The 16805-nt window shown below is 38.2% G+C and overlaps 1 protein-coding gene across 2 annotated transcripts in view; it reads left to right on the top strand.

Moving 5' to 3' along the window:
- Positions 1–16805, top strand: part of Sbf (SET domain binding factor) — a 209704-nt gene that overhangs the window by 58617 nt on the left and 134282 nt on the right. For both annotated transcript variants that reach the window (XM_071674009.1, XM_071674008.1), the window contains exons 11-14: positions 1407–1607; positions 2001–2173; positions 13252–13357; positions 16534–16740. In XM_071674009.1, coding sequence (XP_071530110.1) covers positions 1407–1607; positions 2001–2173; positions 13252–13357; positions 16534–16740 — 687 coding nt within the window. The remainder of the gene's footprint in view (positions 1–1406; positions 1608–2000; positions 2174–13251; positions 13358–16533; positions 16741–16805) is intronic.

The following is a 16805-nucleotide window of genomic DNA, read 5'->3' as shown; positions in this document are numbered from 1 at the left end:
GTCCAAGTCTGAGTTTATTGAGGAAGCCATGTCAAGACGAGATGCAGTTCGAGTGAGAGAAGATAGAGCAGAATTGAAGGATGTGGATGGATGCAGTGTTGAGTAATTGGCTTATGAGTGTATTTGATTATTTGTGGAGGAGAGAAAATAAAGGAAAATCATTGAAGAAAAGGAGAGAAAGTGTAGGGGACAGGATAGAGCCTTAAGGGTCACTGCTGTTGTTGGAGAAAGGGGGAAGGCTGATCCTTTAACAACCACAGAGATAGATTGGTTGGAGGGGAAGCTAGAAATGAAGAAGCAAAGTGAGGGAAGGAAGCCAAAAGAGGGGAGCTTAGAGATGAGATCCTGATGCCACACCCTGTCAAAAGCTTTGGTGCATATTCTTCATCCAGTCAAAAAATGATCAAATATTTATGTCTATTGAGGTCCTGGTCCACTAATCTTTCAAATTTAGGTGTCATCCATCTTGCAGCTAAGCCCTTCAGTTTTGATTCATCAACCTTTTTGCTAATATGCACTGACCTTGTATCCTCTGCACTTTTCTGAAATTCTCATCTGCTGGACCATAAATTTTTGCTAATTGCACTCTCTCTGACAGGACATTATTCTATCTGTAACTTCACTCACTGCCTTGGGCATCTCAGTTTCAGTGTCCCCATATTCCTATCTCTCTGCATTAGTCAACTTGCTCTGAGTATGTTGTCCATCCCCAAAACCTGCACTTTCCTCCTAATATTTTCAAAGAAAAAACATGAATTATGATCTGTGTTAAGGGCATTTACTCATGTTTTGCAGTCTTTCAGACATCTAGAATAGCCCTTTCTGACCTCTTCTGATCATTGATCATTTAATTCCCAGAGTCACTTTTTCATCTCTTGATGGCAATTATAATCTTTAAATAGCTTTTTGAGTTTCACTACTTCTACTTCAAATTGCATTATTCTCTGATCCTATTTTTAATATTTCAACCAACAACTCCAAACATTTGTTCGTTGGTGTTACATAGTTTATCCCTTTTTCTTGTTTTCTTTTTGTGGATGTTGTTACCATTGCTTGGTTAATATCAAATTGAAAAGAAGGGTAAAACGAAGAACTGCAGTGTGTGAAAAGCAGGTTTAACTTGAAATGTTTTTAGTGGCCTGCTTCCTAGACTGACTTGGACCAGTTACCAGGCAATCTTAAGGTCCCAGTCTTCTCTCCCATAATAGTACGAATGATAGTGATATAGTTAGTTAGCACACAAATATGTTATATCCAGTGAATATTTTGAATAAACTGTTGGCAGTATTGCAATTATCTGTGTGTGTGTATGAGTGTGTGTATGTGTGTGGTGTGTGTGTGTGTGTGTGTGTGTGTGTGTGTAAATCTTGTGCATATTTTCATTTTTGAATTGTTAACTATTTCAGGCATCCTTCTTGGGCAACAGAGGGTTAGCAGACAACGAATATGTAGGGAAGTTGTTAGACTGCATGTTCTTCACAACTTTTGTAACAGAGAGAGGACCTCCATGGAGAGTTTGTGATCTATGGGATGATCTTTACTCAAATATTGGTGATCAGTTACGCCTGGAACAACATGATAGTCGAATGCTTCTAGTCCATGTTCAGGTGCGAAAAATGCTTTTTCATTGTAAGGGTAAATTCAGTGCATACATGCTACATTTTTTCTTATTTATTAATGATTTGCTTCTTTTAACTTGAAAAAGTAATTTAATGCTGCTATGCTTGCCATTTTCATGAGGAATAATGTTGCTGACTCTGGAAAATTAATAGCCCTCCTAAGGTGTCAGTTGGACAGTGTCAGCAGCACACTTAAATCCTTGATTCATCTCATTATCTTGGATAGGATAGTAGAAGGATTTTTGATAATGCCTCTTTGTTGGTGCAATATTGCAATGGATCTATGTGTCCATGTTGTAACCTGCCAAATTTTAATCTTAAACTTCAACAAAGTTTTGAATTTAGTTGCATTTTTTCCTGCAAAATGTTATCCTTTTCCAGGAACTTGCTCAACAGCTGTATAACAATGAGAACCCTAATCCACAACCATTTGTAGCTAAGATTCCAAAACCTACTGAGGGTTCATTTACTCGTATCCACCAGCCTGTCTTCCCACATATTGATGCTCAGCAGGTTCAGAGCATCATTGATGAGGGCACAGCAAAAAAAGTGAAGTGAGTGATCATTTGTGGCTTATTACACATTACACCACAACATAATCATAATAGGTTTAGATACATCAGTGTCCATGGTCAGACCTTTGCAAGTGAAAAAGGTAAGAGATATGTTGATACAGTGGATAAAGAAGCCCTTTATCTCTTTTTATCATTACTTTTAAGCATCCCATGTTGGGTACTATCCTTTTGTTCAAATTTCCTGTAGCCATTGAGATTTGAGGCTCAGGATTTATCTTCAGAGACAAACAAGAACAGTCACTCTAGAGTTACAGTGAAACAATGGGGGCAACTGCTTTGTTTATAAAGACACAAGGAACCTTTGTAACCAAAAAGCACTTGCAGTGTTCATTTATGCTCACATTATAAAGTAAGAATTTTCATAAGTGAGGAAGGCTGACTGAATGAAATGCAAGTACTTATGTATTATCTTGCTGATTCTCCTAGAATTAGGTGCTAGGAAAATGAAAATGTTTTTCACAGGGGCTGGTTTAGCTTGGTCATCAAGCTTCTGTTTCAGAGTTTCAGTGTTGAGCACACAGTGCTGTTTATATTTTTAGAATGCATTACAGTGAGCAGTTTAAGCACAAATAGAAATTTTTTTTATATTTCCTTTCACCAAATTTCTATGATTTTACAAAAATTTTAGGTCAGTTCATATTTCAGTACTTTTTTTTATTTAGAACTTGATTTAAGGTGTGGATATTGAAATATGTTAACAATGCCTCTGATGGGTTAGCTCATATGAATATTCAAATGCTTGTAAGTTTGTCACTCTTTTACAGCTAACTTTGGAATCTAGAGGCCCCAGACTTATGATTGTTTAATTCATTTATGAATGGGGTGGTGAGGGAGGTAAATGCAAGAGTCTTGGAGAGAGATGTGAGTATGCAGGCTGTTGGGGATGCGACGGCCTGGGAATTGAGTCAGTTGTTGTTCTCTGACGATACGACATTGGTGGCTGATTCGAGTGAGAAACTGCAGAAGTTGGTGACTGAGTTTGGAAGAATGTGTGAAAGGAGAAAGTTGAGAGTGAATAGGAATAAAAGGAAGGTTATTAGATGTAGCAGGATTGAGAGACAAGTTAGTTAGGATGTAGGTTTGAATGGAGAAAAATTGGAGAAAGTGAATTGTATTAGATATCTGGGAATGGAATGGGCAGTGAATGGAACCATGGAAGTGGAAGTGAGTCATAGGGTGGAAGAGGAGGCCAAGGTTCTGGGAATGATAAGGAATGTGTGGAAAGAGAGAATGTTATCTTGGGGAGCAAAAATGGGTATGTTTGAAGGAATAGTAGTTACAACAATATTACATGGTTGTGAGGCATGGGCTATAGATAGGGTGTTGCAGAGGAGGGTGGATGTGTTGGGAATGAAATGTTTGAGGACAGTATGTGATGTGAGGTGGTTTAATGATGTATGTAATGAAAGGGTAAGATAGATGTGTGAAAATACAAAGCATGTGGAGAAAAGAGCAGAAGAGGGTGTATTGAAATGATTTGAACATATTTAGAGAAGGAATGAGGAGAGGTTGACAAGTGTCAGAAGTGGAGGTAACAAGGAGAAGCAGGAGACCATACTGGAGATGGAAGGATGGAGTGAAAAAGATTTTGAGCGATCGGGTCCTGAGCATGCAGAAGAGTGAAAAGGAAAGCACGTACTAGAGTGAATTAGAACGATATTGTTTACTGGGGTCAACATGCTGTCGATGGAGTGAACCAGAGCATTTGAAACCATGGAAAGGTCTGTCGTTTTGGTGCATTACACATGACAGCTCATGTATGGATGTAAGCAGAAGACTCTCGTGTGAGGAGATACCTAGAGAGCTCAGATGGAGAATGGCAAAAGGTGAGAGTAAATGAAAGGTGGAAGATATTTTGGAAGGAGGTGAATAGTGTGAGGAGAGCACAGAAACAGATGGGAGCATCAGTTAAGGGAGCAGATGAGGAAGTGGTAAAAGGCAAAGAACAGATGGAGTGATTATTTTACTAAATAGTTGAATGTGTAAATGTGTTAAAAGAGGAAATGCTTGGTGGACAGTGAATGTACCAGTGGAAGAGAAGGAAAGGCATGAAGTAGACTTCTTGAAAGGTATGTACCAGTGGAAGTTAAGCAAAGGAGGAGAGAAGAATATAAAATGTGTAAGTGGAATGTGAAGAGGCTGATAAAGGGAAGCAAAGAAAGAATAGATGAAGTATTTGAAAGAGACTAAGTGAAAGTTTAAGGAATGTAAATGTGGGAGGTAAGGAATGGGTATTATTGAATCAAAGGGAGGAAAGGAAAATGGAAAAAGAATTTCAAGGAACTGATGAATATGGGAGAAGGTGAGGCAGCCGTTGTTACTTTTATGGATATGGAGAATGGTAGAAAAATGATACAAGTGCAGGGGCTTTAAACAAGAAGTTAGTTAAAAAGGTCAGTTATGAGGTTGAAGATCGGCAAGGCCTTTGAAGTGAATGGGATTATAACTGAAATGATGGAGTATGGAGGAGAAAGTGTGATAAAGTGGATGCATTTGATATGTAATTTAACATAGCAGCAGAAGGTTGATCCTGAAGATTGGGTGAAATCTATTGTTGTTCATTTATTGAAGGAAAAAGGTGCCAAGGATGTCTGTAGCAATTACAGGGGGATAATTCTGTCAAGTTTAGCAGGAAAAGTACATGCAAGAGTGTTGATTGATAGAGTGATGCAAGTGACTGATTTTAGAATAAATTTGAAGTAGGGGGTTTTAGGAAAGTTAGGGGATGTGGGGATCAGATTTTTGGGGTGAAGATGACTGTGTAAAAGTATTTAGCAAAAGATAAGAAGCTGTTTATAGCTTTTATGGATCTGGAGAAAGCAAATGATGTAGTCAAGAGGAATGGTTTATGGGATGTGTGAAGGATATATAAGGTAGGGGAACAACAGTTGGATGATGGGAAAGCCTTCTGTAGAGGAGCAAATGCATTTGTAAGAGTGGTTGGGGAATTAAGTGAAAGTTTTGGTATACATGCGGGTGTGAGCCAGGGTTGTTTGATGTCACTATGGCTTTTTAAGATATATATAGCCAACAACCAAGGAGTTATATTATCAGTTCTACCTGCCTGGGTATTGGGAGGGTTAGTGATGGCTGTGTAGTGAGCCAGCACTTCAGTGGTTGTCAAATTACACTTCTCTGAACCAGACAGCTGTCTTTTCTTTCTGCCTCACCCACACATGGACTACTAGTGATATGTCCTTAATTATGCAATCTCTCCTCGTCATACGTAACATTTGACAACACTTACCTCACAGAGGTCATTCTTTGTAATTCTAGATTTTCTTGTGGTGAACACAATGCACTAGCCATAGCTTTTGGCAAAATGACAAGAGCAATAGATAGAAATAGTAGGTAGGATCATTTACGCAGAAGCATTAGGTAGAAACATCAGGTAGAATTAGTAGGTACGAATATTAGGTAGGAGCATCAAGTTGATGTAGTCAGTAGGAACATTAGGTAGGAGCCTATGCAAACACTGTACTAGAGTTGCCATCTGCCTGTTAAGGGTGAGGCACTCAAGTCTAAGAAGTGCTAATGGAGTTCACTAGTTATGGAGACTCTATATCTGTGGCCATCCCCTTGAGGGAGTTCTAGATGGTAACAAGCATCAGGGATATAGATAGAGAGATAGATATGGAGACCAAATTGGAGGTGGAAAGATGGAGTGAAAAAGATTTTGTGTGATCGGGGCCTGAACATGCAGGAGGGTGAAAGGAGGGCAAGGAATAGAGTGAATTGGATCGATGTGGTATACCGGGGTTGACGTGCTGTTAGTGGATTGAATCAGGGCATGTGAAGCGTCTGGGGTAAACCATGGAAAGCTGTGTAGTTATGTATATTTGCGTGTATGGACGTATGTATATACATGTGTATGGGGGTGGGTTGGGCCATTTCTTTCGTCTGTTTCCTTGCGCTACCTCGCAAACGTGGGAGACAGCAACAAAGCAAAAAAAAAAAAAAAAAGATATGGATGAAATGATAAGAAAGATGAAAGCAAAATTAGGGAAAAGGGGTGTAGAGATGGAATTTTGTATGAGGTATGATGACTAGCAACAAGCCTGTTTGTAGATGATGTGTTTTGTTTGCTGAGGGCGAAGAGGAGTTGCAGAAAGTTATAAGTGTTTTATGTTATGTTTAAGTATAGGCAGTTGAAGGTAAATGCGAGTAAAAGTAAAGTAATGGTGTTCGAGAGGAAAAAAGTGAAATCATAAATTTTATAGAGCTCTATAAAGTGAGAGAAGTAAGTGTACTAAACTGTTAGAGAAATAGGGGGAGAAAGACTGGAAGAGATGACAGAATTTAAGTATTTGGGTGCCATCTTGGGTAAGTTTGGTTATATGGAGGGAGAAATAAGAAAGAAAGCAGTACAGAGTAGAAGAGTCATTGGGTCCCTTAATAGAATAATGTAGGGTAGAGGTCTGTAAGTGAAGAAAGATTAAGGGACAGCATATTTCTCCCAAACTTGACCTATGCAGCCAACACATGAAAGTAGGATGAGTCACAGAGGTCAAGAATCCAGGCAGATTGACAAGAGCATGTGGTATGACTAAATGGAATGAAGAATGTGATGAAGGGATGTATGAGAGATTTGATGTGACACAGAATACATGGGGAATGAATTTAGAGTGGTAGGGTGGGTGAGACGCAAAACTCTAAGGCAGTCTTGGCATGTGGAAAGAATGCAAGATGGGGGGTTTCCTAGGAGAGTGTTTGATAATATTATTAAAGGGGTTGATGTAAGGGAAAGACCATAAGTAACATTGGAAAATAGAGAGGAAGAGTACAGAGGGAGAAACATTGGGAGAATGCATGGAATGGTGCATGCTTTGGAGATATGTAAGGATAGGGATAAGTGGTGAATCTTTAACTACTGCCACACTCTTGACAGGAGGTCCCAGAAGGAAAGGGTATCATAAGTAAAGATAGATAGTTAAATGACTGAATACTGTAAGACTGTAGAACACATTATTTTTGGGTTAGACCTAAATGTTTTTGCATGGAGATATACTGTGCAAGAGAGTTGTGGCCTGTGATTTTATGAAGAGAAGAGGTGGTGAAAAGCTTTGAATGAACTGAAGACAGGCAGAGTGGCTTGTATTGATGGGATTCAATTTAAATTTCTCAAGGAAGGACATGACAGTGTTTTTGACTGGTTAGTTAGGATTTTCACTGTATATATGACCCGCGTTGAGGTGCATGAGGATTGGCAGAATACTTGTATAGTGCCAATTTATAAAGATAAGGAGGGACAAAAGCAATAAAATTTGTTGAGTATTCTTGATGGGTGGAATGTAGTGAGTAGAGATGGTGGTGCCATGAACAGTTCATCAGATTAGGGAGAAACAATAGGGCATTAGGAGTATCAGAAAAAGTGTGGATCAGGTGTTTATTTTGAAGGTTTTGTGTGAGAAATACCCAGAGAAAATGAATTTGTTTGAGGCATTAATGGAACTGGAGAAGGGGTATGATAGGAGTGACTGAGATGCTCTTTAGAAGATGTTGCTAATGTATGATGTTAGAGGAAAGCTATAAGTAATAGTGAGGAATTTTTGTCATGAGAGTGAGGTATGTGCACAAATGATAAGAGAGGAAGATATGTGGTTTCAAATGAAAGATGATTTTTGGCAAGGGTGTGAGTTTTTTTTTTTATTATTTTGAAGAAATTATGAACTTTACAGGAGGTAAAGATCCTGTCTTTTAAACCTGTTACTACTATTATTTTAATTTTTTATTGAGTGGTGAGGAACATGAACGCAAGGCTTTTGGAAAGAGGAGCAGGTACGATGTCTGTTAGGGGGACTTACTTATGAGTACCTACAATGAGATTTTGTCATGTTGGCAGCCCTAGTGTATTGTTTTTACCATTTGATGTGTATGTTGAAGAATGGCATTTCTCTTAACTGCAGCTCATGGTCCCACCACCTGTCTTGCCTTTTTTGTTTTTATATATAAAAAGATCAGCATGGCACTGGTACATGACTCAATCAAGGCCATCTGAGGTGTAAGAAAAAAGTGAATGAAAAAGAAGGTAGAAATTAATGAGAGTTCCACAGGTGTTTTTAGACTTGACTGATAATGGAAGAAAGGTTTTATGAAGGGGGAAAGCAGAAGGAGGAGAGTTCCTTATCTTCAGTGTTTGAGGGAAGAAGGAAATATCGTAAATTCTAATCTTTGAGAAGCCTGTCTCATTACGGAAACTTTGGAAAGCAGCAGCCAAACACATGTCATGGGTTCAAACCACGGTGTGGGGACATTTGCAGACAGCATATGAGAACATTGACTAAAAATACCTTTAGAATACAGAAAGAGCAGAAGTATCATGGCATGCAGAAAGGGAATATGAAATAGAAGTGATGCCCAGAGAATTGAGAAAAGAATTTTGATTCCACTCTAGTTAATAACATGTGGAGGATGAGCCACCCCAGATGTGTTAACAGTGTTCCATACTTAGGCGAATAAAACCCTTTTGGATATGAAATAGCTGCTCACAAGAAAAATATTTATGGCACCTATACAACACTCACAGTTTTATGAAGGGGGAAAACAGAAGAAGGAGAATTCCTTATCTTCATTGTTTGAGGGAAAAAGGAGGTATCACAAAAGCTAATCTTTGAGTAGCCAGTCTCATTACAGAAACTTTGGAAAACAGCAGCCAAACACATGTCACGGGTTCAAACCACGGTGTGGGGACACTTGCAGACAGCTTATGAGAACATTGGCCGAAAATACCTTTAGAATATAGAAAGAGCAAAAGTATCATGGCATACAGAAAGGGAAGATGGAATAGAAGTGATGCTCGTAGAGTTGAGAATAGAATTTTGATTCCACTCTAGTTAATAACAGGTGGAAGATGAGCCACCCCAGATGTGTTAACAGCATTCCATACTTAGGTGAATAATACCCATTTGGATATGAAATAGCTGCTCACAAGATAAATAATTATGGCACCTATGGAACACACAGTTTTTGGGAAGTAGACCTTGTGATATTGATTATCTGGAGTTTCCAGGACAGAGTGGAAGACCTGATTATGCCAAAGATGTAAATGTTATGACAGTTAAATTGTGGTGTTTTGAAGTAGAACAGATGGAAACATGATTCTTAGTTAAGGGAATATATATCACTCTTACCTGTATGATCCAATTTTACTTTTGAACATGTCTCTTCTCAGACCTATTAGATTTCTATTCCCCCATGTTGTTCCTTTCCTTCCACAGCCTATTTCCTTGTTTAAACACTTATATGGCAGCCCTCTTTAATACAGTCTTTTGTTGTCTCCACACCGTCTCAGCCTCACTGTATTGTTTTATTGATATGACTCAACCTTTAAACTATTCTTGGAAGGTAAGTCTTACACTTTGTTTCCTTAACTTTTGTGTTTTTATCATCTTCATTTTTTCCAATCCTTGGCTGTGCAAGATGAAATGATAACCCACATATTAATACAGTGTGATGTGATAAGTCCCACCTAAGCCTCTAATCATCTAATGGATCTCGCATTATGCATATCACTTATCGTATTTTTTTACTAGAAATTTATCAGTCATATTCCTCTGTATCCTGTCTTTTTTCTACCTTTACCACATTTACGTTTTTGAGCATCCTTGTGCTTGAAATACATATATTCATCATTTACATGCAGTATTCAGATATTCCATGAATTTGCTCACAATTGCTATCATCAGCGGGGACCCCAGACCTTTTGTCACTTTACCCTTTCTCCCTCCCATCTACTCATGCTCTTCATTTATATTTTTGTCCTCCTGGATCCACTTCTTTAACTGCTTTCTCTTATTCTTTCTAGATGATATCCTTAACCTCCTGTACTTTTTGTTATGACTGGCACATATGTTACTATAACTGAAATTTAAACTGGTTGTGGTTGAAGTTGATAACTTATAATGACTAACTCTCAAAGTGAAACATATATGATCAAATGCCTTTTCATACAAGTCATCTGTTTATAGAATTCCTACAGGTTTCTTTGCAAAGTCTTATTGGCTCTATAACAAGACTAGCTGCATGCATTTCATTTCTATTCCACAGTTGTTTAACATCTTGCATATACTAAACTTAATCGGATGTACCCTCCCTGAAATTCAGTGTGGGAGAATGTGTTAAGGGAGTGAGTTGAGAGTTAATGTGAATAAAGATAAGATAGTAAGGTTTAGCATGGGGGGGGCAAGAGAGGATGGTGTGAGAGTGAGTTTGAATGGGAGAGCCTAGAAGAAGTGTAGTGCTTTGGATACCTGGGAATGAATATGTCACTGGATGAAATTGCAGGAGCTGATGTTAATCATGTGATGAGAGAGGGGGCAAAGATCCTGGGTGCAAGAACTGTGTGGAAGAAGTCACTGTGTGAGGGCAAAGGTAGGTATGTATTGTATGGGACAGTGCTGAGTGAGTGTGAATTGTGATGTGAGCCTTGAATGCAAAAGAGCAGAAGAGGATGGATATGTTGGAAATGAAATGCTCAGACACAGTATGTGGAATGAGGAGGGTTGATTGTCCAAGGAATGACATTGTACTTACTGTTGGTTAGAAACTTTTAATCCACTTTCTTAGTTTTGCTTTAAAGCTTTGACACCACATTTTCTGATAACACTCCATAGTTTACTATATCAAATGTTATAAAAGAGATGTGAGATGTATGGTATTGATCAGAGTGTGATTAAGAGAGCTGACCAGAGTGTGATGAAATGGTTTAGACATATGGAGAGAATGAGTGAAAAGAGAGACACTGAGAGGTTAGTTGGAAGTGGAGCGAGCAAGGGGGAGTACTTGTCAATCAATCTGCAAGCACCTACAATGAGATTTTGCCATATTATGGCAGGGCCAGTGTGAAGTACTCACTACAGGTCTTGTTTAATGAATTACACTGTTACTCTTCCCTGTTACTCCTTTTTCATAGTTATCTATCCAAGTTTCATCAGGGATTAATTTCAGCAGTTTCTTTTAAATGTATCTATAGGCATTCTATGCACGTGTTGTATTTCTCCTGGTATTGCACTGAATATTCTCACAAGCTTTCTTGTAGGACACTTGGTTATTTTTTGTCTGATACCTTCTTGGTATGTGCACAGGAATTATTCTGGACTTGATAGTTCTGTATTTTCCTTGCTGGGGTACATTATGATTTAGAACTTCACTCATTATGTCTTCTTTTTGTTACCATTCATAAATTGTTATGTAACTCCCCTTTTTGTAGACTGTAGGTTCAATTTTTTTCAGCCTCTCAGGATAGTTCATATGCTCCATGTCATCATTATTGCATGGGAAGTGTTTCTATATTCTTTCCAGCTTCTTTATTTCCATCTGCTTCGCTCGTGACCTTTCAACATAGCATTATTCTAATTTGCTTTTTATACGCTTTATACGATGAACATTTTCACGATAGCTTTTTGTCTTGTGAAAGTTTTCATTATCATACCACCCATTGTTTGGCCTGAAAGTGCTCTTATTCATGTACTCTTTAATCCAAGATTTTCATAATAAACAGTCCTTGACATTTTCTTGCTCTGTCTTTCTTTCCCTGAAATGCTTCTACAGGAAGGTGGCTATTCATTGTTGATTTTTCCATGACTTACTTGTTCATATTTCATTTCATTAAGCTCTGTTAGGTTCTCTTTTGTCCATTTGTAGATGAAATGCAAGTGTCTGCAATGTTTCTTGGTGATAGTTAAGTGCCTGTCATCTGCAAAACACCCAACTATACTGTTCCTTTCAGCACCTCTTTATATCTGAATTACATTTACAATATGTATTGAAACTGATGTAGTACCCTTCTCCTCGTGGCATACCAGGTAGCACATCTTTGTTAGACATGATTCTATTGGCCACCACTAAATTTTTTTTTGGTTACAGACTTTTTAGTCCACTTTCCTAGTTTTCCTTTAATGTTTTGATACATCACTTTTTCTGGTAACCCTCCATGATATATGAAATCAATCATCTTAGGAAAATCTAAAAAACAATATCCACTTTCTTCTCTTGCATTAAAGTTCCATATTTGTTTTCATAGTGAACTAGTAGTTGTGTTCATATACTTTTGTATATATACCAACACCTGAAAAGAATTGGAAGGATAGATTGAGACAGACTTAAAGTTTTTAGGGCCTGAACTTTCAAGAGGGTGAGCAGTATGCATGGGACAGAACAAATTTGAGTGATGTGGTGTACAGAGCAATGTGCAATTAGTGGACAGAACAAAGCCATATAAAATGTTCAGGGGAAAGCATGAAATTGTCTGTTGGACTTGGCTGTGAATGGGGCCTCTGGCTTCAGTACATTATACATTACAGGTAAAGAGTGGATATGGGCAAATGAGGCCATTCTTTGTGTGGTCCTGTTGTTTCATTTCTAACATGGGAAATAGCAAACTTGTTTGGGAAATGGCAAACATGTATGAAAAAAATGTAGGTAATCTCCTTACTCTTGGAATTATGATATATTTCTCACATATTTCATTAATTCTTATGAATAGTAAGTGGTTTTAGGCCTCCTGCATCTAAGACCACAGGCCCTTTTGTAGGAATTAATTTGGAGAACTGGGGTCTCCAGTCCCAACACTAGGTTAGACTCAAGCCTGCTACTCCTACACGTATCCTTAGATTATGAACTGCTTTCTACCTTCTACACTTATCATTTAGTCCTCTTCCATTCCATTTAGCCATATAGATTTGCATTTCTTCTTGTAACCAATTGCTGGCACACCACATATCTGAGATCTAAAAGAACAGGGATTCCCTGTACCAAGCTCACACAGGTTGGCAAAAGGGGCAGGTACATCTAATTCCCTAAGGCAGACATGCAACCCTGCAACATGATAGGAATAGTTAGGCTGAATTTGATTAGTATTTCTCTCTGTGTTAGTATGTGTATATGTGATTTGTCTTTTCATCTGTTTGGCAAGGTGTCTCAGCTTTTATTCAAATTTTTCTCTTTCGTAGAGTGTTGTTTCTTTGAGTGTTGTTACTAAGCTTGTTTTTTTTAGTTTTTTGCCTTATATGTATAGCTAGTAATGTATTTGTTAAAGAATGTTTTGCTTCCATGAGCAGGATCCCACAGAAGGCTGGTCAGCCAAGAATTGTCCCCATGGGGCCTCACATCTCTAGTCTTCAGTCTGGTAGAGGCCTGGTATCCAGTTCTGCTAGAAGATTGGAAGTGAGTGTCATCTACAAGTAATCGATAAGATTTGTTTTTATTCTCATGTTTTGACCTTGTTTTCAGTAGTTAACTTTTATTTTTTTCTGTGTGGTTTGTCTCGTGAGCATGAGATATATTACTTGGGAATTTATGGGTCAAGACTCTTCGTACTCATATTTTGGTGAGGAGGAATCAGTTTTCATTCACCCTTTACAAGACTACCCAGAGGTATCTGTAGCTGCTTGTTGATTTACAGGTCTGTCCTGACCTGTTTTAGTTAGTATGTGGCTTGTGGTTAGTTAAGATATAGTTGGAAAGTTTATTTCTTTAACAGCAAAAGTGGCAGCTGTTGGTCAGTAGCGTCTGTTCTAATATTCTTCGGTAATGCTGGATTATATTACCTTAGATTTGCTATTCCATGATTTTTAGTGATAAAAAAGCAGTGCATGGACCCCTTCAGTATTCCTCTTCCCCCTACCTGCTAATAAAGGTGTTTTTCATCTGAAACCAAAGTAGTCTTGAAGTTCATTGAGAGTTGTTGGTATTGACTGAAGCCTGCTTGTCTGCCTGCCTGCCTTTTTGTTTGTGATTACTCTTTTTACACTTGGGGAAAGATTTTTACACTCGGGTTGCTTCATGTCTTAACCTTTTATATATGTACCATGTCTTTACACACACACACACACACACACACCCACCAGCATAAGCCATGGACCCAAGGGGAGGATGAACACTTGTGTTAAGTGTAGGCCAACTGCTGTCCCTAGGATCTGAACCAATGCAGGTCCAGTCCTGGGCTGGCCTGTGTTAGTCTCATGATCACTAACACAACCACTATATCATGGAGGCCATGTGTGTGTGTGTGTGTGTGCATTTGATTACCTTTGCCTATTTATCTGTTTATACAGGATAGAATGGAGTTTTACACTCATGGGGCCCCATTTCTTGAACATATTCTACTGTCATACATCTTAAATTTTATATGCTTTCTTCAGTATGGATGTCATCAGTCATCTTATTATGTTTACCCACCACTCTTATACAAAAATAGTACTTCTTTACATTTTTTTAACAAGTCTCCTGCTTCACGTTGTGTCCTCTGGTTGCTCTATCCCTGTGCCTTTCGAAGAAATGTTCACTGTCCATATGATTGATCTGTTTTATAAACTTAAAGTTGTGATCAGGTAGCCCTTCCTCTTCTCTCCTCCATGTTGGGCAAATTTAAAGCCTCTATCCTCTCCCTGTGACTCAGTTCTTTTTACTTATGGTACCACCTCTTTTGCCCTCGTATGAATCTGCTTTATTAGCTATTTGTGCTTCTATAGGTGCACAAACCCTTAGAGACATTAAAGTCTCCTCCCACATACTTTGTAATGCACCATGGACTTCAGTTTTTTCTTCCTCACTATGACATGCTTCAACAAAGCTCCATGATTCCCTCTACCATTCATTCAGTCCAATGCCTGCTTCTTACCCTTTTCAATATTCATGCCCTGTTACCGCAGAGCCTCATGCACTCTGTCTTTTCACCTCCTTTTCTTTTCCTTTTCCTGCTCCCTCCACTTGTGACACAGAGCTTCATAGTCAGTATTTCATTACTTATACTTTCCAGATGCCCAAACCATTTCAGCGTATCTAGTTAAGTACTCTCAATCAGACTGTGTTTACCGCCACAACTCTCCTTGAGATTCTCATTTCTTGCAAGATCATCCTGCCTCTTGCCACATGTTTTCAGCCATTTCATTTCCAACACATGCATTCTCTTCCTTTCTTTTGCACTTAAGGAATGATACTCATCTATGAAACAGTGATGGAACTACTTTGCTTTCAGTCAGATCAGTCTTGCCCATTCAGGCACTAAAATCTTCCACGTGCTTCTTAATGGGCCTAGGTCCTTAGCTTCCTCTTCCATCATATACCACTCTTTAACTAAACCCCAAGGTTCCATCTGCTGGCATATCCACTCCCAGGCATGTAAAGCATTCTATTTCCCTAAGTCCTTTCCATACAAACTGATACCAAAACAGTCTTGTCTCAGCCCTCCTACTTCACTTCTTTTCCTTACTTTTGTGTGCATTAACTCACAACTTACTCCTTTTATACACTCACACATGCTGTCATCAGCTTTTGGAGTTTCTCCCTTGAGACTACCACCAGAGCTGCATCATGTCTGAACAGCAAAAGATTAACATCCTATGATCTCTCCAATCTCCATCATATTGTACCTCTGCCCTTCACTCCATTTACCTCCCTCACCACCCTGTCCATGAATAGATTGAACAACCTTGGTTTTGAGAAAGGCATATGGAGGGAGATTCCTTCCAAGATTTTCACCACCCCAAATATTTTATAGTGCTTGAAACAGAACATCCTTTAAGCAATTCTTTACATTGAGATATACAAGTAGACACAAGAATTCATTCTCTTTGATACTTTTGTGTTAAAGATGATGTTGAAAATTGAGGATCATATATGGAAAGAGAATCAGATTGGACTTTGAGTATCTTTTATTGCATTTTGTGTTGCCTTTTGTTTAATTTGGAAATGTATATATATAGGAGCATTTTATTAGTTGTAGTATTCTGGATCACTTAGTAGGAACAATTTATTGGGAAAAGTTTCCCAAAACATGTGGCTAAATTCGATGATTTTTGCCTGTGGATTTTTTTTATTCACATCCATTCAAGTGAAGTCCCAGTAATTTTATGGTATATAACCTCATAGGAAATGTTTGCTCATTACCACATATCCTGTATGAGAGGTTCAGGTTCCCTAGACATCTTTGCAGTAAGTTATATGATAAGTAGATTTCATTAAAATTGTTTTCAAGTTTGCTTAATTTTGTTTTTCTTAAACCATAATGTTCATATGCTTGCAAAAACCAAATATTTTGATATGCATTATTTTACTGTCTGCTACTGTATATAGTTATCTATAACCTTATAAGAAATGTTTGCTCATTACCACATATCCTGTATGAGAGGTTCAAGTTCCCTAGGCATCTTTGTAGTAAGTTATATGACAAGTAGATAAGTCATTAGAATTGTTTTCAAGTATGCTTAATTAATTTTGTTTTTCTTAAACCATAAAGTTCATATACTTGCAAAAATCAAATATTTTGATATGCATCATTTTACTGTCTGCTACTATATATAGTTGTCTGTAGACTTGTATGAATTATGTTTTTTTTACAGGTGATGAGGAATTGTGTAAACTGTATATTTGAAAACAAAATCAGTGATGCCAGGAAAACCTTCCCAGCTGTATTACGGGCACTCAAGAGTAAAGCTGCACGTCTAGCTCTTTGCACAGAGCTAAGCCATCACGTTCAGGGCAATAAGGCAGTGCTTGAACACCAGCAGTTTGACCTGGTTGTTCGCCTCATGAATTGTGCACTACAGGTGAGACACTAACTGAAGCTTGTTTGCTTTAAAGAGAAGGGAAGGAAAAGCACATGGAAGGCTCA

Source organism: Panulirus ornatus, chromosome 19, assembly GCF_036320965.1.
Source record: "Panulirus ornatus isolate Po-2019 chromosome 19, ASM3632096v1, whole genome shotgun sequence".
Lineage (NCBI taxonomy): Eukaryota > Metazoa > Arthropoda > Malacostraca > Decapoda > Palinuridae > Panulirus > Panulirus ornatus.
The sequence above is the reverse complement of the archived record's forward strand: the minus strand, read 5'-3'. Positions and strand labels throughout refer to the sequence as shown.